We start from the raw sequence: 26249 nt of genomic DNA on the forward strand, positions 1-26249 counted from the left end.
CTGGTCAAAATTTCTGATACTGTGAATAGCTAAGCAAGTAAAAGATGAACTGATTTCCAAAAGGCATAAAGTTAAAGATGACACATTTCCTTAATATTTTAAGCAAGAAAACTTTTTTATTTCCCTCTTTTACAGTTTCAAAATAACAAAAAAGGAAAAGGGCCCGAAGCAAAAGTTTGGGCACCCTGCATGGTCAGTACTTAGTAACACCCCCTTTGGCAAGTATCACAGCTTGTAAATGCTTCCTGTAGCCAGCTAAGAGTCCTTCAATTCTTGTTTGGGGGATTTTCACCCATCCTTCCTTGCAAAAGTTCTAGTTCTGTGAGATTCTTGGGCCGTCTTGCATGCACTGCTCTTTTGAGGTCTATCCACAGATTTTCGATGATGTTTAGGTCGGGGGACTGTGAGGGCCATGGCAAAACCTTCAGCTTGCACCTCTTATTCTATTCAAAAGGTTCAAAGGAAAATCTAAATAAGCCTGATGCATTTTGGAAACAAGTTCTGTGGACTGATGAAGTTAAAATAGAACTTTTTGGCCGCAATGAGCAAAGGTATGTTTGGAGAAGAAAGGGTGCAGAATTTCATGAAAAGAACCCCTCTCCTACTGTTAAGCACGGGGGTGGATCGATCATGCTTTGGGCTTGTGTTGCAGCCAGTGGCATGGGGAACATTTCACTGGTAGAGGGAAGAATGAATTCAATTAAATACCAGCAAATTCTGGAAGCAAACATCATACGGTCTGTAAAAAAGCTGGAGATGAAAAGAGGATGGCTTCTACAACAGGATAATGATCCTAAACACACCTCAAAATCCACACCTCAAGAGGCACAAGCTGAAGGTTTTGCCATGGCCCCCGACCTAAACATCATCGAGAATCTGTGGATAGACCTCAAAAGAGCAGTGCATGCAAAAGACGGCCCAAGAATCTCGCAGAACTAGTAGCCTTTTGCAAGGAAGAATGGGTGAAAATCCCCCAAACAAGAATTGAAAGACTCTTAGCTGGCTACAGAAAGCATTTACAAGCTGTGATACTTGCCAAAGGGGGTGTTACAAAGTACTGACCATGCAGGGTGCCCAAACTTTTGCTTCGGGCCCTTTAACTTTTTTGTTATTTTGAAACTGTAAAAGATGGAAGTTAAAAAAGTAATTTGCTTAAAATATTAAAGAAATGTGTCATCTTTAACTTTATGCCTTTTGGAAATCAGGTCATCTACTCGCTTAGCTATTCACAGTAACAGAAATTTTGACCGGGGTGCCCAAGCTTTTGCATGCCGCTGTATGTATGTATATATAGAGAGAGATAAATAAGTAGTGCAAAAATATAGTGACGTAGTGTACATGGATTCATGTAATTTCATGGTGAAGAGGAAGAAGCTGTTCCTTTAATTTTTGAGCGTGTGTCTTCAGGCTCCTGTACCACCTCCTTGATGGTAGCAATGAGAACAAGGCATGACCTGGGTGATGGGGGTCCTTGTGATAGATGCCACCTTTTAAAGATGACCTCATTGCAGGGGAGGTTAGTGCCCATGGTGGAACTGACCAGCTTGTACTCTTCCCTCTCCCTCCCTCCCAACAATGTTATTCTGGCCTCTGCCCCCTTCCTTTCCGGTTCTGATGAAGTGTCTTGGCCCAAAACGTCAACTGTTTATTCATTTCCATAGATGCTGCCTGACCTGTTGAGTTCCCTCCAGCATTTGTGTGTTTTGCTTTGGACTTCCAGCATCTGCAGAATCTCTTGGTCTTTATGACAATCTGTAGTTGCTCGGCCTTTGTGATAGAACCTTGTCTTTTCCTTCCTCATCCATTTTGTTACGTCGTGGATTTGAAGAGCTGCCTTCATATCTGCAGTGGAACAGCAAGTGCAGCCACTGTCTCACTGTACCCAGCACCAATGTTCAGTCCTCACCTCTGGTGCTGTCTGTGCAGAGTTTGCATGTTCTCTCTGTAATTGTGTGTTTCTCCTGGGTGCTCTGGTTTCTCCCACAATTTAAAGACGTACCGGTTGGTAGGTCAATTAGTCATTGTACATTGTCCTGTGATTAGGCTCGGTTTAAATGGTTGTGTTGCCAGGTTTTGCAGCTTGCTGGGTTATAAAGGCCTATTCCACACTGTTAACTAAATCCTTCCCCTCAAAACTTACGTTCCCTCACCTTAAACCAGGGGTTCCCAACCTTTTGTTTTCCATCAAGCAATACCATCCATGGACCCCAGGTTGGGAACCCCTGCCCAACGCTGCCTTGTTTTTGATGCCCTAACTTGGGACAAAGTTTCTGAATCTCTACTCTGTCTAATAATCTTATAGTCCTCCATCAGGTCAGCCTGAGCTTCCCTCACCCCCGGGAAAACAAGCCCGACCAGTCTAATCTTTCTATCCTTCGAAAGGTCATTGGCAGGTCAGCTTTTCTGAACTATGCTCATAAACTGTAAGGGACTCTTTCCAAAATTCAAAGTACATTTATTATCAAAGTACAGGTTTCCCCCGCCATCCGAAGGTAGAGCGTTCCTATGAAATGGTTCGTAAGCCAGAATGTCGTAAAGTGAAGAAGCAGTTACCATTTATTAATATGGGAAAATTTTGTGAGCGTTCACAGACCCAAAAATAACCTACCAAATCATGCCAAATAACACATAAGACCTAAAGTATCAGTAACATATAGTAAAAGCAGGAATGATATGATAAATACACAGCCTGTATAAAGTAGAAATACTTTTCCACAATCATTGCCTGAACTGTTCTCTGTAGCGAAAATCTCACACAAGTGCCGTCAGCAAAAGCACGGCGCAAGCGCTCTCCAGAAACCTAAGCTATGAAGCTGCCAAATCATACCAAATAACACGTAAAAATACACAGCTGATATAAAGTAGAAATAACGTATGTACAGTGCAGTATCACTTACGGGAACTGGGAAAGTGCGGAGCACACTGATGGTGGTGTGTTAGACTGAGTCGGAGTTTGGGTGGTGCAGTGGCCCCCACCCTCCAGGCAGCTGACTGATACATTGCCGCGAAGCATGCAGGGGTAGCCAGGAGGCACACAGCACATCTTTAAGAAAAAAGCCGAAATAAACAAGCTAATTAATTAGGTGCTGCCCGACATGTAATTAATTAGCATGTTTATTTCAGCTTTTTTCTTAAAGATGTGCTGTGTGTCTCCCGGCTACTGCTGCATTCTCTGCAAATTGGTATCTGTCCGCAGCCTGGGTGTTGGGGTGATGGGACACTGGGGTGTCATCTTGTCATCTGTTTCCATTAGAGCAGGCAGCTCATCTTCTCCTATGACTGCCCGCCTCGATGTCGAAGGTCGAGGTTCGTCGTCTGCTGTGGCTGATGTGGAAGGCTTGCTTGACTGCTGAGCCTCGTGCATTTTTCTATCATACAGTTCTTTGTAAGCACTCAAACCATCCTGCAAATATCTCCTAAACCGACGTACGCTTTCAAAATTAAAGTCGTACTTTATCATTACTCATTCGGTTTCGATTGTTATCCTTTCCTCTTCCAATTGCATCAGCTCTTCATCGATCAGTTCTTGGTGATGGAATGCCAAAACCTCTTCAACATCATATTCGTCAGCTTCCACAAGCCAAACTCACTTTGTCCTTGCTTCGTTCACCACGATCGAAACAGTTAATTATGTCTAGTTTTATGCTAAGTGTAACACCCTTACAAGCTCTTTCAGGCTTTTCCAATACCTCAGAACTCATCTTGCAAACGGCTGCTCACAGGCACGTGTTTAAGCAATGCCAGCGAGAGTTCCGTTCCGAATCCAGGGGAGAGCGGCTGCTCGGGGCGCGCGCTGATTTTTTTCGCACGCTGCCTTTCTTCGTAACAGTGAAAACACCTTCTGTTAGCGAAAACAGGGTACTAATGTAGGTCTTTCGTAACAGTGAGGTTTCGTAAAGCGAACGTTCGAAAAGCGGGGGACACCTGTACGTATGCTTTATACAACCTTGAATTTCATCTCCTTACAGGCAGCCACAGAGCAAAGAAACTCAAAAGAACCCATTAAAACAATGTCAAACACCCTGTGTGCAGAAAAAAAAACAAAACGTGCAAACAGTAAAAGTAAGCAAATAGCATTCAGAACTGAAGTCCATGAAAGTGAATCCGCTGCCACAAAGCCAGTCATCACTACAGCCGATCCAGTGAGCTGAACACCTGAAACCTGACCTTTTCAATCTGGCCTGGCGTCTAAATCAGCGAAACCTTGGGTCATTGCTTGCTCTCGGACCCGGCCCTGCCACTTTGATACTCCCTCGGCCTGAGCCCCAGCCCCTCGTTTCGGCCCATAGCCCATCTCTTTGAAATCAATCAAACGTCGGGTCTTTCCTCTCTCTCAGGCCTGGGCTCTGCCTCAACTTTGTCTTTCCTCCACCTGCCTATTTATTTAACCTTGCTTTTAAGTAATCTTTTTGTCTTTTATTTTCATGTTAATTTTTTATTTTATTTTCATGTTTGCACTTTATCCCATTGTAAGTCACAGAACTACATCATCTGTATGCTATATAAATAAGTTATTATTTATATTACAATTTCCTTCCAGTTGTAGATTTTACTCCTGTAGGTGTGAACATTCTCCACCGTCCGTGCTGTAACCTGCGTTCAGATCATTGAGAGTCTTTGGGAGTTTTTTTTTATTTAGAGCAGAACTGAAAACGTCAGCTTGTACAGACAGTTTAATAAAGTTTCAGTAACCTGTGTGTATTCACAGTAACTGTTGAGTGTCGTGAAAGAAACTTGCAGATCAAGGCTGTGTAAATACTGAGTGTTGGTTCAACGTTCAGCATTCAAGACTGTTTAATACAGGGGTCCCCAACCTTTTTTCTGCCGTGGAGCCCTGCCGTGAACCGAGGGGTGGGAACCCCTTGTTCAATGTCATTTCCAGTACCCAAATGTAAAGGAGAACAAAATAATTGTTACTCTGGATCCGATGTAGCATGAAAAAAAACCACAATAAATCTGAGTACATCATCATCATCACCATTCTGTGCCATGTTGTAGGACGTGGGCGATCGCGGTCTTTCCATGACCATGATTGTTGTTGGCAAATTTTTCTACAGAAGTGGTTTGCCATTGCCTTCTGGGCAGTGTCTTTACAAGACGGGTGACCCCAGCCATTGTCAATACTCTTCAGAGATTGTCTGCCTGGTGTCAGTGGTCACATGACTAGGACTTGTGATCTGCACCAGCTACTCAAACGACCGTCACCACCTGCTCCCATGGTCACCTGACCCTGATCAGGTGGGGGGGGCTAAACAGGTGCTACACCTTGCCCCAGGGTGACCTGCAGGCTAGGGGAGGGAAGGAGCACCTCACACCTCCTTTGGTAGAGATGTGTCTCTACCATGACACCCAATAAGATAAATACATACAGATACATAGGTTGCTTGTATGTCCACTAAAGTGACACTAGGCACAGGAGTGTCTATATATAAGGTGATTCTGACAGAAAATGATAAAATAGTGGTTGGGGGTGTGGAGGGGTGGGTTAGTGGGTGGAGGTGTTGATCAGATTGGAGGTGTTTATGTCAGGACCTCCTCCACCGTATTGTAACAAGTAACGCCACAGTTTGTCACAGAATTCATTCAGTCATTCATGGCTTGCAGCAAAGCATCAGTGCAGGAGGAAACACAATGAGTTCTTCTCGTGCTGTTACTAACTTCATCCTTGGTCAGATTAGTAAGCTATGACCGTGTTGAGACCTACAAAACCCCTCCTAATTAGCTGTTATCTCGCGCAGGCACTGGCAGGATCTGGGCTACTTCATCGTGTACGTGACGGGACGACCAGACATGCAGAAGCAGAGGGTGGTGGCCTGGCTGGCTCAGCACAACTTCCCACACGGAATCGTCTCCTTCTGTGATGGGCTTGTTCACGACCCTCTCCGGCACAAGGCCAACTTCCTCCGCAGCCTCGTTCAGGACGTAGGCATTCCAAATTTTATCTCTGCTCTTATCTCAGAATCAGTATCAAAGTCAGGTTTAATATCACCGGCATATGTCATGAAATTTCATGTCTTTATGGCAGCAATTCAATGTAATGCATAAAAATAGAGAAAAAAATGAAATACTGTGTGAATATATTATATAGTTGAGTTAAGTAAGTGGTGCAAAAATAGAAATTAAAAAGTAGTGAGGTGGTGTTCATGGGTTCAATGTCCATTCAGAAATCGGATGACAGAGGGGAAGAAGCTGTTCCTGAATTGTGAGTGTGTGTCTTCAGGCTCCTGTACCTCCTCCCTGATGGTAGCAATGAGAACAAAGCCTGTCATGGGTGATGGGGGTCCTTATTGACGGATGCCACCTTTTTGAGGCATTGCTCATTGAAGATGTCCTGGATACTAAGAAGGCTAGTGCTCATGATGGAGCTGACTGAGTTTTCAACTCTCTGCAGCTCATTTTGATCCTGTGCAGTAGCCACCCCCCACCCCCCAACCTCTCAGTACCAGCCGGAGATGCAGCAGTTAAACTGCTGTCCATGGTACATATTTAGAAACTTGCTAATGTTTCTGGTGACAAACTCCGAATGAAATCTAGCTGCTGTCATGCCTTCTTTGTAGCTGCGTCAATATGTAGGGCCCAGGACAGATGCACAGGGATATTGACACCCAGGAACTTGAAATTGCTCACTCTCTCCACTTCTGATCCCTCTAAGAGGACTCAGCAAGTCTGATGGACAATGCCACTTACAGTATATGCTTCACTCATCTGACTTTGGGTAAATATTTTACCTCTGGCTCGCTAACGGTGCCTGCACTAATGTAGTTCTGCATCTCCTTGCAGGTGTCGGTAAAGGTGCACGCAGCCTACGGATCCACGAAGGATATTTCAGTGTATGCCTCCCTGGGCTTATCACCTTCTCAGATCTACATTGTGGGCCGCTCAGCCAAGAAGTATCAGAATCAGTGCCAGGTACAAGCCGCTTGTGTCAATACCCATCCCAAACTGGTCTTGGGGCACAAGCCCGGCTGAAGCCTTGTGGCGATTCAGGAACCGTGAAACGCCAGGGACCACACAGAACTGCTGCACCTGAGCCGAGTCCGGCACACTGAAGCAAAGGTGCTGATCGCCTGGGTTTTCCTGCATGTGGCCTGTGCCCTCTACTCCCTCCCTGTCCAACTGCAGTTACTGTCCCTGCCTCCACCACCTCTCCCGGCAGCTGGTTCCACTCTTAGTGTAAAAAAAAATGACCCTCCAGGTTCCTATTCAGTCTTCCCTCTCTCACCATAAACATGTTCCCTCGAGTTCTTTATTCCCAGTCCTGGGAACAGAGTTGTTTGCATTCACTCTTGATTTTCTACACCTCTGTGAATCACATGTCAGTCCCTCTAATCCTGGCAGCATCCTTGTAAATCTTCCTGCACACTTTCATGTTTAACTACAGTTGCTGCCATTTTGTGGCTGTTTCAGACAAGCTGGGAAACTGTCTCAGTCTTTACAGAAGGTGACGCCAAAGGCTGCTTTGGCCTGGTTCCTTTGTTTGTTTGAACTGAATGTGCTGAAAGTCTAAAATAAAGACAAGACCATTAGTCATAGGAGCAGAATAAGGCCATTCAGCCTAGCGAGTCTGTTCTGCTATCCTATCATGGCTGATATATCATCTCTCTCAACCCCTTTCTTGTCTCCACCCCATAACCTTTACATTTAATCAAGAATCTATCAACATCTGTTTTAAATATTCTCAATGACTTAGCATCCCCAGCCGTCTGCGGCAATGAATTTCACAGGCTCAGGGTTAACGAATTCCTCCTCACCTCTGTTCTAAATGGACATTCTTCTATTCTGAGGCTGTGCCCTCTGGTCCTAGACTCCCCCATTATAGGAAACATCTCCATGTCCATTGTATCGAGCACTTCCAATATTTGATTGGTTTCAGTGAGATCCCCCTACTCATTCTTCCAGACTCCAGCGAGTGCAGGCCCAGAGCCATCAAACATTCCTCATACTACATTAACATTTTAATTCCCAGAATCATTCTTGTGACCCTTCTCTGGAACTTCTCCAATGCCATCAAATCTTTTCTTAGATAGGGGCCCAAAGCTCATTATACTCCAAATGCAGTCTGACCAGTGCCTTATAAAGTCTCAGCACTGCTTCCTTATTCTTACATTCTAGTCCTCTCAAAATGAATGCTGACATCGCAATTGCCTTCCTTACCACAGACTCAACTTGCAAGTTAACCTTTGGGGAAGTTTTACACAAGGACTCCTGTCCCTTTGCACTTCAGATTTTTGAATTTTCTCTCCATTTAGAAAATAATTTACTCCTTTATTCCTTCTACCAAAGTGCATGACCATACACTTCCCGGCACTGTATTCCATCTGCCACTCTTTTGCCCATGCTCCCAATCCCTGCAGACTCCCTGCTCCTCAACACTATCTGCCCCTCCATCTATCTTCATATTGTCCACAAACTTGGCCACAAAGCCATCAATTCTGTCATGCAAATCATTCGCCTGCAACATACAGTGCCAACACCAACTCCTGTGGAATACCACTAAACCTTGGCAGCCAATCAGAAAAGGCTCCCTTTTTCCCCGTTCTCTGCCTCCTGCCGATCAACCAAGACTCTGTCCATGCTAGTATCTTTCCCGTAATACCATGGGCTGCTGTCTTGCTAAACAGCCTCATGTGCAGCACCTTGTCAAGGGCCTTCTGAAAATCCACATACACAACATCAACCGATTCTTCTTTGTCAATCCTGCTCGTTATTTCCTCAAAGAATTCCAACAGATTTGTCAGGTAAGATTTCCCCTTAAAGAAGCAACGCTGACTTTGGTTTATTTTATCCTGTGCCTCCAAGTATCTCGAAACCACATCCTTAACAGTCAACTCCAACATCTTCCCAACCACTGAGGTCAGACTAATTGGCCTATAATTTCCTTTTTTCTGCCTCTCTCCCTTCTTGAAGAGTAGAGTGATATTTGCAATTTTTCATTCCTCTGGAAACATGCCAGAAGGAACTGATTGTTGAAAGATCATTACCAATGCCTCCACAATCTCTTCAGCACCACTTTCAGAACCCTGGGGTGGTGACCATCTGGATCAGGTGACTTATTTACCTTAAGCCTTTCATTTTATTAAGAACCTTCTCCCTAGTAACAGTAAATGCTGGAAGTTCTCAGCAGGGCAGGTGGAAAGAAACAGACTTCATTTTTCTTTGACCTGAAATGTTGTCTTTGTTTCTCTCCTCACAAGTGCAGACTGTCATCTCAGTATTTCCAGCACCTGATTTGATTCGAATACTATTTGATACTATCTGTGGTATCTTTCATTGTTCCCCCAATTCTCCTGGACCAGAGATGTGGTGAACCAAAGATGGGAATGAATGGGTTAATGTATGAGGAGTGTTTGAAAGCTCTGGGCCTGCAGTTGCTGGAGTTTAGAAGAATGAGGGAGATCTCGTTGAAACCTATTGAATGTTGAAAGGCCTAGGCAGAGTGGATGTGGACAGGATTTTTTCTATGGTTGGGAATCAAGGACCAGAAAGCACAGGCTCAGAATGGAGGGACATTCCTTTAGATCAGAGATTAAGAGAACTATTTTTAGTCAGAGAGTGGTGAATCTGTGGAATTCCTTGCCACAACAGTTGTGGAGGCCAAGTCATTGGTTTTATTTAAAGCAGAGGTTAACAGATTCTTCATTAGTAAAGGTGTGAAAGATTGTGGGGTGAAGGCAGGAGATTGGGGTTGAGAGGGAAATGGATCAGCCATGGTGAAATGGTGGAGTAGACTCGATGGGCTGAATGGTCTCATTTTGTCCCTGTGTCTTATGGTCTTATGTACCTCCAGTTTTAGGAGACTCTCAGGACATAGAAAGTGCTCTGTGCAAGTGGGAGAATGGGAAAAGAAGTGACTGATTGAATATAGTGTAGGGAAGTGTATTGTCATGGATTTTGGTAGAAGGAATAACGTGTGGACTATGTTCTAAACAGGAAGAAAATTCAAAAATTAGAGGTGAAAAGGCACTTGGGAGTCTGGTTGAGGATTCCCTGAATGTTATCTTGCAGGTTGAGTCGATGGTGAGGAAGACAAATGCAATGCTAGCATTAATTTCAAGGGGACTAGAATATAAAAGCAAGGATGTAATGCTGAGGCTTTATAAGGCATTGGTCAGATCACACTTGGAGTATCATGAGCAGTTTCAGACCCCTTATCTAAGAAAAGATGTGCTGGCATTGGTGATCATCTGGAGGAGGATCACAAGAATAATTCCAGGAATAAAAGGGTTAATATATGAGGAGTGTTTGATGGCTCTGGGCCTGTACTCGTCATTTGGTTTGTATGAGCTGAATGATCTAATTCTGCACTTAAGTCTTATGGTCAAATGCAAATTTTGTTTGTGAAGTTACTCACTTTGTTTGGAAGTATGATTTCTGGGCCCTGGCTATTTAATAGGCACTCAATTAGTTTAAGACTCGGTCAAGTACGTGTTGTTGATAATTTTATGCTGTTCTAGTTTCTGACAGATGGATATGCGGCACATTTATCCCAGCTGGAGTATAACCAGCGATCCCGTCCTGCCAAAAGCAATTCCCGAATGGTGCTGCGGAAAGGTAGCTTTGGTTTGGCTGCACAGCCGGACTTCCTGCGGAAAAGGAATCAGTTACTGCGTACAATCTCCGGCCAGCAGACGACGTCCACCTCCTCGAAGCCAGAGCGGACACAGAGCCAGTCTGAAGGTGAGCGCGACCGAGACAAGGAGCGTGGTCACAGGAGCATGAGCATCACGGCAGGCTGCTGGGGCCGCACAGGCACCTCCAAACTGGAATCTGGGGTTTAATGAAGACACAGGGGGTGGCGAGGGGGCAAGAGTTGGCATCGGCTACAGAGCTGGGGGGTCAAAGCCGCAAATGACGAACGTGCTGGGGTTGTAACGTGCAGGTGAATGGTACCATGGTGCTAACACATGATATAGAAGACATGAACTTGTAATTTTTGTGAACTTTGAGCCTTAACAATTCAGTGTTGCATTTGTAGGACACTAGCTCAAATTACCCTTTGTTATAGAGAGGTAGTCCGAACTTTTAGAACCTGCTTAGTTCTGCAATCTTTTCTATTGGGATTTTGTCAAATTTAAACATAGAGACCCAGTCTTCCCATCACTGTCACTGGTGTTGTTAAAGGTACACATACTTCTCAAAAACGCCTTGAAATCCAGCAGGAAACCCGCACAGACAATAACTGTTAATTTTCAACACACACAAAACGCTGAAAGAACTCAGCAGGCCAGGCAGCTTCTATGGAAAAGAGTCAACAATCGATGTTTCGGGCTGAGACCCTTCATCAAGACTGGAAAGGAAGAGAAGTCAGAGTAAGAAGGTGGGGGAGGGGAGGAGCAACACCTTGTATTCCAGCTGGGTAGCATTCCAACCTGATGGCATGAACGTCGATTCTTTGAACTTCTGGTAATGCGCCCCCCCCCTTCACCATTCCCCATTCCCATTTCCATCTCTCACCTTATCTTCTTACCTGCCCATCACCTCCCTCTGGTGCTCCTCCCCTTTCCTTCATGGCCTTCTGTCCTCTCCTGTCAAACTCCCCCTTCTCCAGCCCTTTATCTCAACTTCCCAGCTCTTTACTTCGCCCCTCGCCCTCTCCTGGTTTCACCTGTCACTACCACCTTGTACATCTTCCTCCCCTCCTTACTCTGACTTCTCCCCTTCCTTTCCAGTCCTGATGAAGCTTCTTGGCCAGGAATGCCAATTGTTTATTCATTTCCATGGATACTGCCTGACCTGCTGAGTTCCTCCAGCATGTTGTGTTTATTACTGTGGATTTCCAGCATCTGCAGATTTCCTCATGTTTGCTTTAATTTTCATTTGGTTTGATTCTTGTAGCTTAACACTGAAAAGTTCTTCATTCACAAAGTAATCCTCTCCATAAACACAGTTAGGTATCTGAAATTGTGTTTAGAATCATCCCAGTGCAAAGATAAAGGTTAAAAGAACTTGGTTTCTTGACTCCCTAGTAATTACATAATTTAGGCATAATGCCAACAGAATGGACTATTTTTGCTGACTAAAAGGGTAAATAGAAACTTGGGGTTGTACGCAATGCAATAAATAAAATTAAAAGCTGATATTTCAGAGATGGACCGTTTCTTAAATCATGTCCTGCAAAGCAAGATGGAGGAAAATTGCACTGAGAGAATAGGTATTGGGCTTAAAGTTCACCTGGTTGTTTCGGGGCTTAAGAAGGACTTAGACCCAGGCAATTTCCTACTGAACGGAGAAACTAAACTGCCGATATTTTAAGTAGCTTTCTTTTACAGACAGTACGGTTGCCTTCGTAAAATAAGACTTTTGTACCACACAGGAACCGTATTTAACTCCTTCCCCTGAAAGCGGTCAGCGGATTAGTTTTATTGCAGGGCTGACGGGAGAAAGCTATTCAGGTATTTACCTAGCTAAAAACGGTGCTTCATTTTGTACAGAGCCAAGCGAATCCCACTGCAGGCAACAAGGACAGTCTTTCATCAAAGTGCAAAGGTGGCTTGTCTTACCAAGTGCTTCCATTGGTACAAGGAGTCTGAATGTTTAGGATTGTTGATTCATCCAGTCATTGCGATTCAGTTTACAGATTCCCCATTTGTATTATAGGGTTTGGGAAAGGGTAAAGATCATTCAAACAAAATTGCGTAATTCACAGTCGTGCAATTTGAAGAAAGGAATTAAGATGAATAATCCTTGACCGTGTTTCTCAGTGCCGGGTGTAAAATGACAGTGAATGCATCTGTTATAACAATGAAGCTTTTCACCTTATCTGTAACTGATCCTGGTTCATTCTGTTTTAAAGCTTCATTGCCATCCTTACACCCTCTCCCTCCCCAGGCACACCAGACCTGCCTGATTCCAAGTCTCTGCTCGTTTGAAAGTGCCGTCAGCAAACTTGTCAGGGGAGAGCAGAGCTTGAGGTGAAAACTGTGTCGTTATGCTTTGTCACTGCAAATAATAAAACTAATCAGAAATAATTGGGAAGATGTGTAGCTCGGGTGGTTGCTGGTTGAGTTGCGTTGTTTTCCCCAGCGTGGCAATATACTGGCAAATACTTCATCAGCGTGTGAGGAGACATCGTCAATGTGGTGTGCCTTCCAAATGCTTGGCTTTTATCTACTTTTCAGTCATTCTCCCCGTGCCCGTTTGGGTTTCCTCCAGGTGCTCCGGTTTGCCAAAGACCTACCACGGTAGGTTAATTGGTTCAGATTAGGATCACTGGGCCCCACAGCTCGAAGACCCTCCTCCACGCGGTGTCAATAAATAAATAATGGATAGGCTCGAGGTCTATGTGTTTACAGAATTGTTCACGGAAAACCACACTTCTGTGAATGCTCCTGCATGCCAAGTATTCAGCCCTTCGAGTTGAATCCTAATCCTAATCTGAACCAATTAACCTGCCGTGGTGGGTCTTCGGAGTGTGAGAGCAAACCAGAGCACCTGGAGGAAACGCAAACGATCGAGGGAGGAGTGTTCATCTCCCTTAGGAATTGAACCCGAGTGGGCTGTGCAAACCACTACACTACCATGCTGCCAAAATTCCAGACCACAGCACACAAAGCTTGCCACACAGCTGATCAGCGACCAGATTTCCTCTCCCTATCACAGAAGAGTTGATTGAGAAGTATATAAAGGCCAAGCATTCAGAGGACACGCCACAACCCGATGATGTCTCCTCATACAGTGACAAAACATTCGCAATTAAATTGCCAAACTCGGAGAACAACTCAAGCCAACCATAAAACTAACTGAAAGATAAACATGGAACTGGGAGATAACCTGTGAGCGCCTCGCTAAAGTGGGGAAAAAAAATGAAGTAGGCACATTTATCCCGGTCTCCCTGTGATTTACTTTAGTTTTGTGTGTTAGTGTTACACAAAAAACATAACGTCCCCAACTAATTATACTGAAACCCTGAACGGTTTTCATCGGCTGTAACAGCACGTGAACCCTTTTAGCTAAAATGGAATAATCTCACTTTAATTACAGTTCGTCCAAAATACTAGTGACGCTGGAAATCTGAGACAAAAACAGGAAAAGTCGGAGACGGTTATTTGGGCCAGGTAGTGATTGACGAGATGTCGAATTCGTATTTCAGGCAATTAAAACTTCTTGTTGAGGAGTTTCTCTCGCCACGGAAACCGTATGACCTGTGGAGTATTTGACACCTTCTGGTTTAATTTCACATTTAATAGCGTTTATTGTGTTCCCTTTCACTGAAAGAGGTGTTTGTTCACAAGGTAGTTCAATCAAAATGACTGCATTAAGAAAAAAATAGATTTAAGATCCAAAAATCTAACATTGAATTTGGTAAGAAAAGTCAATAATGCATCTGCTCTGTGGAAGGAGGTTGGAAATATTCTGTAATAAATATTGTTTGTAGATAGTGTAAAGCTAATAATTGTAAATGCAGATCTAAATAAGGGGAGAGATATTTATTTGTGTAGATATAAACTGCAGATGGCAAAACCTTCAGATTTATTAATATTTAAAATATAAAGTTTTGCTTTGACTGATTTAGATTATTGTACGGACCAAGAATAATGTAACTGTTCACTGCACACGTGCAATATACGACCAACCACTCTTCGTCAGTAATCATGGCATCGACAATCGAGGTAGTGGTGTGCTGGAACCAATGTGACTTTTTGGTGAGCTCAGCCATAAAGAATCTGTTCCCGCCCGTCAGCCACCTTCCCGTGGCCGTATTCACCTTAATGTGCAGAAAAATCCGAGATAGACTGATGTTAACTTCCTTCCCTTCTGCCCCTTACACTACTTAGGAAAGTGATTCCCACCCTTGCCAGATGTGGTGTGTATGTGTCCTGGTGTCACCCATCACCTGAATACAGACAAGCGTGAGCAGTTTCACTGGGATACAGGCGCTGCCACTGGATCAGCATTGTCAGTACTGTTAGCATACTCAACAAACAGGCAACACCTGCTAGTTCTCAACCATACAAATAGAGTGAACATTTTTAATACAATTCAGTGAATTAATTCCAAGTCATTGAAATTTTCCCCTTGTTATGTTGTTTACGGACAGCAGAAGGTAACTAAGAGTTAACCATTCTGACTGCACCTTGGCATGTTCTAGTGACTCTCGGTAATGAGACAGAACGTTGCCAGTATTCACTCTGTATGACTGTGTAAACCAGCAGGAGCTGTTCCGTCTGTCCCCAGGCAGTCCACGGCAGGTTTAGGGTTCCTCCTGACAACTCACCAAAGGGTCACACATAAATCCAGCCACTCCCGTCACACTGGAACACAGGGTTGTCTTGCTTGTTTATGGTTAGACAGCTTCTGCATTGAAGTATTCTCCATTCTTCCCTGTGCCAACAGCACAGGAATATTGATAACTTTGACAAACTTTTTTTATTCAGAAGTGTTTGTTATATTTTATTTATAGAAATATTACATATGGAATTGTTAAATATTGCAAATGGCAAACGTGTACAATTTGCTAGACTTGTTAATCGAGGCACACCTCAAATGAATTAAATACTGTATTAGATTTAATATACTGCCCCCCAGTTCTCTAATCCTTAGAGTTTTAGTTCACTCTGTGTGTAGAGATGTTCTGAGAGCTGTTCAGGTGTGTGTAACACTGCCACTGCGCACTTGTACAGACCACAACTACTGCTTGTTATTGTACCATCGTTATTATTGCCGGGCTGTGCATTGTGCATACTTGTACGTTAAATGGATTAAACAAAAATGGGACAGAATTACTTTCCGTTGTCATTTATTCATACTTCAGATCCTGGTACAAATTAAAATCATCATCACATTCTCTGTAATAGTCAGCCATGCCTCGAACACTGAGGTTAACTAATGACGGGGTTCCAAACATCGCCTTCCTCCAGTGCCACTCCCAATATTTTTAATTTTATTTTGATATACGGCATGGAACAGCCCATTCCAGCTGTACGACCCAGTAACCCACCGATTTAACCCTAGCCCGGTCATGGCAAACCTCTTCACTCAGAGGGTGGAACAAGCTGCCGGCACAAGTGGTGCATGCGAGCTCAATTTCAAAGCTTCAGTTTGGATAGCTACATGGATAGTAGGCATTTGGAGGGCTATGGTGTGGGTGCAGGGACTAGGCAGTTTAAATGGTTTGGCGCAGACTAGATGGACCAAAGGGCCTGTTTTTGTGCTGTACTTGTCTATAACTATGACAATTTACAATGACCAATTAACTTACTTACCAGTATGTCTTTGGACTGTGGGGGGAAACTCATGCACCCACTGGAAGGACAAAGAAACTTTCTTTGAGGATGATGGAATTGAACTCTGAACTCCTGAGCTGTGATAACATCATGCTAACAACAATGATTTTTTTTTAAACAGCAGATGCTGAATACCTAAAATTAACAGAAAATGCTGGGAATATTTGACAGGACAGGCAGTATCTGTGGAGAGAGAAACTTCAGGCTAAAGAGCTTTTATCAGAAGTGAGGAAGAGTGAATTAGTCCTGGTGATAGACGGGCCATGGGAATGTCTGTAATGGATGAAATTCCGTGGCCATCATGTGAGCGGCAAAACTGCTGTGTGTGTGACCGTCTGTCACCCATTCCTGTCCTCCGTTCGACCCACCACTCTCTCCCACCCCAGAGACAAAGCACCTTTTTTTGTAGTGCGGATGAAGGATTTTCAACCTGAGCCATAAGAACTGTCTTGGATGCTGACCAGCACATTCTGAGCATCCACAGTCAGTCTGATCGTTTGGGCCATTCAGCATCTCCTCAGAACGGCTGCTTCACGTCACGGAGGGAGCTGCAGCCTTCTGCTCTCTGAGACGGGCTTCCTTCACAACACAATGACGACGGTTTCACAGGGAACAATGGCTCCTGATGTACCACACATCAATCTCACTCCGTGTCATGAGTTTTTTTTCACTTACCCTGAGTGGTTTTAGGTGGGAGGTAGGTACTGACCAGAGATTGGAGGCATAGGACATTTCACATAAAATCCAATGAGCAGGGAATCCTTCAAGTGATGGCACCACTGCTGACAGTGCTATCTAGCCTCTCTGTGTGACTGGAGCTGCTGATCAAGGATGTGAATTGCGGCTGACATGATCTCATCAACCATCTCCGTGTGCAAGAGTGTGACCAACTCAATCTCTCATCTCAGAATAGAGGGACATCCCTTAAGAACAGAGATGGAGGAGGAATTTCTTTAGCCAGTGGGTGGTGAATCTGTGGAATTCATTGCCACAGATGGCTATGGAGGCCAAGTTATTGAGTACATTTAAAAGCAAAGTTGCTAGGTTCTTGATTAGTCAGGGTGACAAAGGTTATGGGGAGAAGGTAGGAGAATGGGGTTCAGGGGGTTAATAAATCAGCCATGATGAAATGATGGAGCAGACTTGATGGGCCAAATAGCCTAATTCTGCTCCTCCATCTTTTAGTCTCTTCCCTCACCCGCAGCTAATAGGAAAATTGGAGATCTCCCTGCTAGGTATTTAAATATAATTGTCCCACATTATCAGAGTGTCTGAACTGGACTGTTTGCACTCGTTCGAGAGGCTTTCTCACTCTCTCTGCTTACTTAAATCCACTGGGAAGCTATCAATGTGTGTCTCGCACCGGCTGATTACAGCAGAAGGTAAGAAACCAACCTTGAGTTATTCTACAGCACAAAGGACAAAATTGCAATTGCTGTACAATTTATTAAAAACTAATCAAAAGCCATTCTCAAATAAAATTCTAATTATCGGCACGAATCGATCTGAACCCTCCAGTCATCCCAAAGGTTTTCACCTCGTCACCTCTTCAGGCCCATTCTCACCTGGAAAGTGAATCCATCGCCCCTCGTCGCCTGCTACAATACAAAACACAGTATTCGTCAGTCATCCACATTCAGTTAGTGAGTGATGGCAAAATAACACTCCTCAAGTAACTATTTGTTTAGAGATACAGCATGGTAACAAGCCCTTCTGGACCAACAAGCCTGCACCAACCAGTCACACCATGTGACCAATTAACCTTTGGTCACCGACCTACAGAAAAGATGTAAATAAGGTTGAAAGAGTACAGAGAGAATTTACAAATATGTTGCCGGGTCTGGAGGACATTGAGTTATAAGGAAAGATTGAATAGGTTAGGGCTTTACTCCTTGGAGCGTAGAAGATTGAGGGGAGATTTGATAGAGGTATACAGCGTGCTAGCCATTCATTGATTCAATTTAAAATTGTACATCGTTATCATTTGACGAAGGAGAGACTTTCTAAAATCTTTTCTAATGATAGTTATTGTGATAGATGTAAAACTGAGATAGCTAAACTGACACATGTTTTGGTCTTGTTCTATGTTGGAACAGTTCTGGAAATCAGTATTTTCAACACTTTCCAAAGCACTTAAGATTAATCTACAGCCTAATAAACTAGCTGTGTTTTTTGGAATAATTCCTCAAAGTATTCATGGTATTTCTGTGTCTGACCAACATGTTATTGCATTTGTTACACTGATAGCTAGGAGGGCCATTTTGTTGAAGTGGAAGGATACATCAGCTCCCACTTCGTCACAATGGTTCTCTCAAGTGATGCTATGTCTTAGTTTGGAGAAAATTAGAAGTCGAACCTTTGAACCTTTATTTGATTTTGAGAAAAGATGGGATTCATTTGCTCGTTGTTATCATTTGAGCTAATTGATAGATTTTTTCCACGATCTAATTGTAAACTTTTTGGTATATTTTCTTTTCTTGCTGGCGGTTTGATGTTTATCTTTAGAAGCTTTTTGTATGACACATGGCTCCGGGGTTGAACACCTAATGGGATTTTTCCCCTCACTTTTTCTGTGAGCATTTTTTTGTTATCACAATTTTTTTTCAATCTTTAAGATAATGTCTTTTTTGAGACATTGTAAGTGTTGTTACTTCAATGTACTCGTGTTATTTCTTTTGTATAACAATAAAAGGATTTGAAAAGAAAGGAGGAGGTATACAGTGTTATGAGGGGTGTAGATAGGGTAAATACAAGGTTTTTTTCCACTGAGGTTGAGTGAGACTACAACCAGAGGTCATGGGTTAAGGGTGAAAGGTGAAAATTTTAAGGGGAAACTTCTTCACTCAGAGGGTGATGAGACTGTGGAACGAGCTGTCAGCACAAGTGATGTATGCGAGCTTGATTTCAATTTTTTTTAAAGAGAAGTGTGGATAGGTACATGGATGGTATGGGTATGGAGGGATATGGTCCCAGTGCAGGTCAACGGGAGTAGGTAGTTTTGGCACAGTTAAGATGGGCCAAAGGGCCTGTTTCTGTGCTGTACTGTGACTTTATAAACCCACTTACCCATATGTCTTTGGGATGTGGGAAGGAACCGGAGCAAGGTCACAGGGTCATTGGGGTCACAGGTGTGCTCAATGCTTCACATTTTGTGTACAGTAGTTTCAGTTCCCCTCACTAACTGCTGTTCCCTGGCTGTTACTACCCCCATTTTACCACGGGCATCAAATCTTTACACTTCCTTATTCGGTTTTTAGACATTATGGTTCAGCATTGGAGGGAGACTCTCCTTCCCCAATCCCCCTCTATAGAATTTCACACAGAGAGACAACGGTTTTTCTCCTTCCCTTCTTTGATGTTGCTGATGTACATCACGATGTTGAGATACCTCCCAGGATATGCAAGGGCACGTCATCACTGATGTAACCTGGGGTCATCGCGTGTTTTGGGTCTTTCAACATAAGACAGCCTCGCCCAGGAGAGCCAGCGAGGGTTGATCAGGCCCCGGCTTGTGTCTCAGCAGCACTGGTCCACAGGTCACACCTCTTGATCCATAGCCATCTGGAGGCTTGCTCAGCAGCCTCTGTGACAGTCCTGAGGGCTCTTTTCTTTGCAGCCCCCCCTCCCATAATGCCAAGGTCAGCAGCCAGGAAAACCCCTCTGTAGATTGACATCATGCCCTGTGCCCTCCACCCCACAGTGAAACTCTTTGTTTGCATCAACAACCAGTGCATCCAAAAGATACACCGGGAGGGGAGGGGGGAGCTCACGAGTGTCCACACACATCGGGGCGCCAACACAGCATGCCCACAACATACAGCAAAACATTCCTCCCCCACACACCCAGACAAGCTGCATCCGGGGCCCCCAGTCCTCAGCCCCGGACTCTAAGATTCACAATTAGCATCACTGTATTCTTCAACCTGAAATCCAAATGAATTCAACCGAAATGGAATCATTGATATGACGGTTCCCCCACAGCCTCCATCTGTTACAGAGCCACTTAGCACTGAAGCAGGCTATTTGGCCCCCAGTGGTCCATCCGAACCAAGATTCCATCAAAGCCATAATTGTTCTTGGCAAATCATTCTATACAAGTCATTTACCGTTGCCTTCTTCTGGGCAGTGTCTTTACAAGACGGGTGACCCCAGCCATTGTCAATACTCTTCAGAGATTGTCTGCCTGGTGTCAGTGGTCACATGACCAGGACTTGTGATCTGCACCAGCTACTCAAACGACCGTCACCACCTGCTCCCATGGTCACCTGACCCTGATCAGGTGGGGGGGGGCCTAAGCAGGTGCTACACCTTGCCCCAGGGTGACCTGCAGTCTAGTGGAAGGAAGGAGCACCTTAGTTAATCTACTGCCTATTAAATCTTTCCATCTTTCCCCTCTCACCTTAAATCTCTGCCTTCAATCATTCCCCAATCCAGCACAAAGACTGTCTGCATTCACCCCAAAAAATGTCCCTCCTGAGTTTATACACCTTGATAAGACCAAAACAGGAGCAAAATTAGGCCATTTGGACCAGAGTCTGGTCTGCCATTTCATCATGGCTGATCCAGCTTTCCTTCCAGCCACAATCTCCTGCCTTCTCCCCATATCCCTTCATGCCCTGACCAATCAATTATCTATCAACTTCTGCCTTAAATAAACATACAGATTTGGCCTCCCCAGCCGCCCGTGCAAAGAATTTCACCAATTCACCACTCTTTGGCTAAAGAAATTCCTCCTCATCTCCATTCTAAAAGGACACCCCTCTATTCCGAAGCTGTGTCCTCTGGTCCGAGCTTTCCACCACCATAGGAGACAGATTCTCCACATCCGCTCTACCAAGGACGTTCAACATTGAGTTTCAATGAGGTCTCCCCACATTCTTCTGAATTCCAGTGAATACAGGCCCAGAGCCATCAAACGCTCTTCATATGACAAGCCATTCAATCCTGGAATCATTTTTGTGAACTTCCTTTGAACCCTCTCCAGTTTCAGCACATCCTTTCTAAGATAAGGGGCCCAAAACTGCTCACAATACTCCAATTGAGGCTTTACCAGTGTTTTATAAAGTCTCAACATTATATCCTTGCTTTTATATTTTAGTCGTCTTGAAATGAATACTAACATCGCATTTCCCTTCTTCACCACACACTCGACCTGCAAATTAACCTTTAGGGAATCCTGCACCAGGATTCTCAAGTCCCTCTGCCCCTCAGTTTTTTGTATTTGGTCTCCATTTAGAACATATTCAATCCTTTCATTTCTTCTACCAAAGTGCATGACCATATACTTCTCAACACGGTATTCCATCTGCCATTTCTTTGCCCATTCTGCTAATCTGTCTTAAGACCTTCTGTAGCCTCTCTACTTCCTCAATGCTACCTGCCCCTCCACCTATCTTCATATTGTCTGCAAACTTTGCAACAAAGCCATCAATTCCATCATCCAAATCACTGACACAGAATGTAAGAGGGAACTGGTCCCAACACAGACCCCTGTGGAACTCCAACAGTCACTGACAGCCAGTCAGAAAAGGCTTTATTCCTACTCTTTGCCTCTTGCCATCAGCCACTGCTTTATCCATGCTAGAATCTTTCCTGTAATACCACGGGCTCATAGCTTCATGTGTGGCACCTTGTCAAAGGCCTTCTGAAAATCCAAGTACACGATATCAATCAACATCAATTCCAACAGATTTGTCAGGCAAGATTTTCCCTTGCTGATTACGGCCTATTCTATCATGTGCCCGAGGCCCTCATCCTTAATAATTGACTCCAACATCTTCCCAACCACTAACTGGCCTGCAGCTTCCTTTCTTCTGCCTCTCTCCCAGCTTGAAAATTTGAATGACATTTTCCAGTCTTCGAGAACCATTATAAAATTTAGCGATTCTTGAAAGATCATCACTAATACCTCCACAATCTCTTCAGCCACCTCTTTCAGAACTCTGGGGTGTACACCATCTGGTCCAGGTGACTTATCTAACTTCAGACCTTTCAGTTTCCCAAGAATCTTCTCTCTAGTTATGATAACTTCATACACTTAATGCCTCCTGACCCTTGAAACTTCCACCATACTGCTAATGTCTTCCACAGTGAAGACTGACACAAAATACTAATTCAGTTCATCTGCCAGTTCCTCGTCCCCCATTACTACCTTTCCAACATCGTTCACCAGCAGTCCGATATCCACTTTTGCCCCTCTTTTACACTTCATGTATCTGAAGAAACTTTTGGTATCTTCTTTAATATTATTGGCTAGATTACTTTCTTATTCCATTTTTACCTTCTTAATGACATTTTTAGTTCCCTTCTGTGGGTATTTAAAAGCTTCCCAATCCTCTAACTTAAAACGAATTTTTGCTCTATTATATGCCCTCTCTTTGGCTTTTACGTAGACTTTGACTTCTCTTGTCAGCCATGGTTGTGTCATCTTTCCTTTAGAATAGTTCTTCCTCTTTGGGATGTATATATCCTGTGCCTTCCGAATTGCTTCCAGAAATTCCAGCCACTGCTGCTCTGCCATCATCCCTGCCAGTGTTCTTTTCCTATCAGTTCTGGCCAACTCCTCTCTCATGCCTCTTATTCCCTTTACTCTCCGCTCCCAGAGTAGAGGACTCAGCCTTACCACCAAGCTGAAGGTCTACTGTGCAGTGGTCCTTACCACCCTCCTTTACGCCAGCGAGACCTGGACTGTCTACAGCAGACACGCCAAACAGCTCAACCACTTTCACCTGAGCTGTCTCCGCAGACTCCTCCACATCAGGTGGCAGGACAAAGTCCCCGACACGAAAATCCTGGAACGAGCTGGGCTCTGCAGCGTCTACACCCTCCTGCTGAAAGCCCAAGCCAGGTGGGCTGGACATGTGGTCAGAATGCCAGACAGTCGATTGCCTAAGCAGCTGCTGTACGGAGAACTGTGTCAGGGCAAGCGCTCAGTCAGGGGGCAGAAGAAACGTTACAAAGACTGCCTCAAAGCGTCCCTCAAAGGCCTGGGTGTTGACATCAACATGTGGGAGACACTTGCCCTCGACCGTCCAGCTTGGCGCAGCAAGATCACCACAGGAGCCCGTGCAGCTGAAGTCAGGCGCATCATCGAGGCGCAACGAAAGCGTGCTGTGCGCAAGGCCCAAGCAGCATCCACTGCCACGACAGCACCCACCCACTTGTGTCCCACATGTGGGCGAGCCTTCAGAGCCCGGACTGGCCTCATCAGTCACCTCCGGACCCACAGCCACCAATCTCCCATTTGACTTTGAAGCCATGGTCATCTTCGACTACGAAGGATGAACAACAGCAACAACAACATTCCCTTTACTCCACTGTAAAACTGATACATCTGACTTTAGCTTCTCCATCTCAAATTTCATGGTGAATTTGATCATATTATGATCGCTTTCTCCTAAGGGTTCTTTTACCTTAAGGTCTCTAATCAATTCTGGTTCATTGCACATCATCCAATTCAGACTGGCTGATCCCCTCAACCACGAGCTGCTCTAAAGGGATTTTAGAAATTCCCTCTCCTGGCATCCAGCACCAACTGGATTTGCCAAATCCACCTGCATATTGGAGTTCCCCATGACTATTGTAACATTGCCCTTTTGGCATGCATTTTCTACCTCCCATTGTAATTAATACTGTTTGGGGTCTATATACAATTCCCATCAAGGTCTTTTTACCCTTGCAGTACCTTAGCTCTATCAACAAAAATTCAGCATTCGATTTCATTTTTTACCAACAGATCAACATCCCCTCTGCCTCTTGTCTGATCTTTGGATACAATGTTTATCCTTGGACATTAAGCTCCCAGCTATAATCTTCTTTCAGTCATGATTCAGTGATGCCTACAACATTATGCATGCCAATCTGTAACTGTGCTACAAGTTCATCTTCCTTATTCCATATACTGTGCACGTTCAGATAAACACCTTCAGTCCTGTATTCACACTTTCAATTCTGTCCACCTTTTATGTTGCACTCACCCTGTTGACTGCAATTTTTCCCTTCCAACAGCCTCTCCCCACTACACATTCCCTTTGTTTGTAAACCAGCTGCCTCATCTTTAGCACTATTATTTGCCTTTCCTACAACAACACTTGAAATATTTGCAGCTCAGGACACTAATCACTCCATGCTCAACCTTTTCATTCCTAACTTTGTCTGAGGTCATACCAACATCTGCCTCCACAACCACTCCACTAACTGTTCTGGCACTCTGGTTCCCATCCCCCTTCAACTCTTGTTTAAACCCCACCGTGCAGCATTTACAAACCTGCCCATTAGGATATCCGTCCCCTTCCAGTCCAGGTGCAAACTGTCCCTTCCATACAGGTCCCACCTTCCCTGGAAGAGAGCCCAATGATCTAAAAATCTTCAGCCCTCCCTCCTGCACCAACTCCTTAGCCACATACTAAACTATATAATCTCCCCTAGTCCTAGCCTCACTAGCATGTGGCACAAGTAGCAATCCTGAGATCACAACCCTGGAGGTCCTGCACAGTAACTTAGCACCAACTCCCTGAACTCCCTGTGTAGAACCTCATCACTCTACCTGCCCATGTCATTGGTATCTACATGGACCACAATTTCTGACTGTTCACCCTCCCACTTCAGAATGCTGAGGACTCGATCCGAGATATCCCAGACCCTGGCTTCCCTGCCCCCCTGTCTTCCCGCATCCTGCAAGAGGAGCATTCAACTCTCTTGCCTGGCATCTCTACTGTCCTAGCTGAGCAGATATAAAGATGGGAAGAAACAGCTTTTCTCTTCTTTGCCTTCTCCGACTAAAGCCTCTCTTTGTTGAAGCCTCAGGATCACATTTGGTCGCAGCTCAAAGCTCTCCCTCTCTGTAGCAACCTGCTGCCGCCTTTTGTAGTCAGGCAGTGGACCTGATTGAAGTCTTCTCCTCTCAAAACTTCCCATGTCCCGAGAAAGACTCTTTCCATCCAACAGCCTCTTACACAGTCAGGGACTGAAGAAGGTGAACACTGTTGACTGCAGAACCTAACTGTCCTCTTGGTTTGGGCAACAAGAGATTTTTATTTACATTCTTCACCAATCTGTGCCCAGAATTACAACAACAATCTTAGAATAAGCTGAGCTGAATAAAGGCCAGTTCTTTGGTAGAGTCACAGTGACTTCATCAAAATCTCCTCAGTATAATCAAAGTTGAATTTTTTTTACCTTATTAATTTCTTTGTGTCTCTCAAAGCTAACAATTTCTTCCAGAACTTCACCATCACCTTTAATCAGCCTGCAACATAACATGAAAATTAGTTACCAAGTTTTGCCATTTTTAATTTCAATCCAAAAGTACAAAATCAGAATTTGGACAAATAGTATCGAGCTATGGAAATCAGGTGCCTAGGTGGCCTCGACTGTGAGTCAGGCTTGCCTGTCACACTGACAGTGTGTGAATTCACCCCAATCCTTGACCTCTTTAGAAACATGAACCTCCTCTTGTCAACACTGACAGCAGCTTCTCCACAGAAGCAAAACCCCAAACCCAACCACAACCCTCCAACTACAAACCTCAAATCTAAACCTCCAGCCACAACACTCAAGACAAACCCCAAATCCAAACCTCCAACCACAAACCCCAACACTGACCCCCAAATCCCAACCTCAAACCCCTAACACAAACTCCAAATTTCCTATCACAAACCCCAACCCTTGACCCGATCCCAAACCCCAACTCCCAAATCCCAAAACCCATAAAATCCCAACTCCAATCTCTCACCCACAAACCCCAACCTTCAAACCTAAACCACAAAGCCCCCACTCCAAACCTCAAACCAAACCCTACAAACCCCAAACCCAGATCCCAAGCATAAACCCCAAACTCCAGACTGAATACCCCAACTCTCCACTACCCCTTACCTTCTCCAACCCTCCCCACGCCTCATCCTCACAGTTACAGTTGCATCTGCATCTCGATCCCATCCCTAAACCTAGACCCCACCACCCCCTTCCCCACCTCTAACCTCAATGATCCCGATCCCTGAAATTCTCCTGCAACCCTCCTGCCTGGGT

At 44.4% G+C, this 26249-nt stretch overlaps 1 protein-coding gene and 1 long non-coding RNA gene across 12 annotated transcripts in view; one reads left to right on the top strand and one right to left on the bottom strand.

Annotated features, from left to right (window-relative positions):
• pitpnm2 (phosphatidylinositol transfer protein, membrane-associated 2) overlaps positions 1-15722 on the top strand; it is a 317466-nt gene extending 301744 nt beyond the window's left edge. For 7 of the 11 annotated variants that reach the window (XM_072240756.1, XM_072240755.1, XM_072240765.1 and 4 more), the window contains 3 exons: positions 5739-5922; positions 6781-6909; positions 10455-11260. In XM_072240756.1, the coding sequence (XP_072096857.1) occupies positions 5739-5922; positions 6781-6909; positions 10455-10778 (637 nt within the window). In that variant the 3' untranslated portion in view covers positions 10779-11260. Of the gene's footprint in view, positions 1-5738; positions 5923-6780; positions 6910-10454; positions 11261-13980 lie in introns of those variants that run through there. The other 4 variants (XM_072240763.1, XM_072240761.1, XM_072240764.1 and 1 more) reach the window with 2 other exon arrangements.
• A 1927-nt stretch (positions 15723-17649) lies between these two features.
• LOC140186465 (uncharacterized) lies at positions 17650-26168 on the bottom strand. The gene is made up of 2 exons (XR_011882873.1): positions 25401-26168; positions 17650-17821 (listed from the first exon to the last, which is right to left on the bottom strand). It is a non-coding gene; the product is annotated as an uncharacterized lncRNA (long non-coding RNA).
• Positions 26169-26249: the final 81 nt, after the last annotated feature.

The sequence above is a fragment of the Mobula birostris genome, chromosome 22 (genome assembly GCF_030028105.1).
Source record: "Mobula birostris isolate sMobBir1 chromosome 22, sMobBir1.hap1, whole genome shotgun sequence".
Lineage (NCBI taxonomy): Eukaryota > Metazoa > Chordata > Chondrichthyes > Myliobatiformes > Myliobatidae > Mobula > Mobula birostris.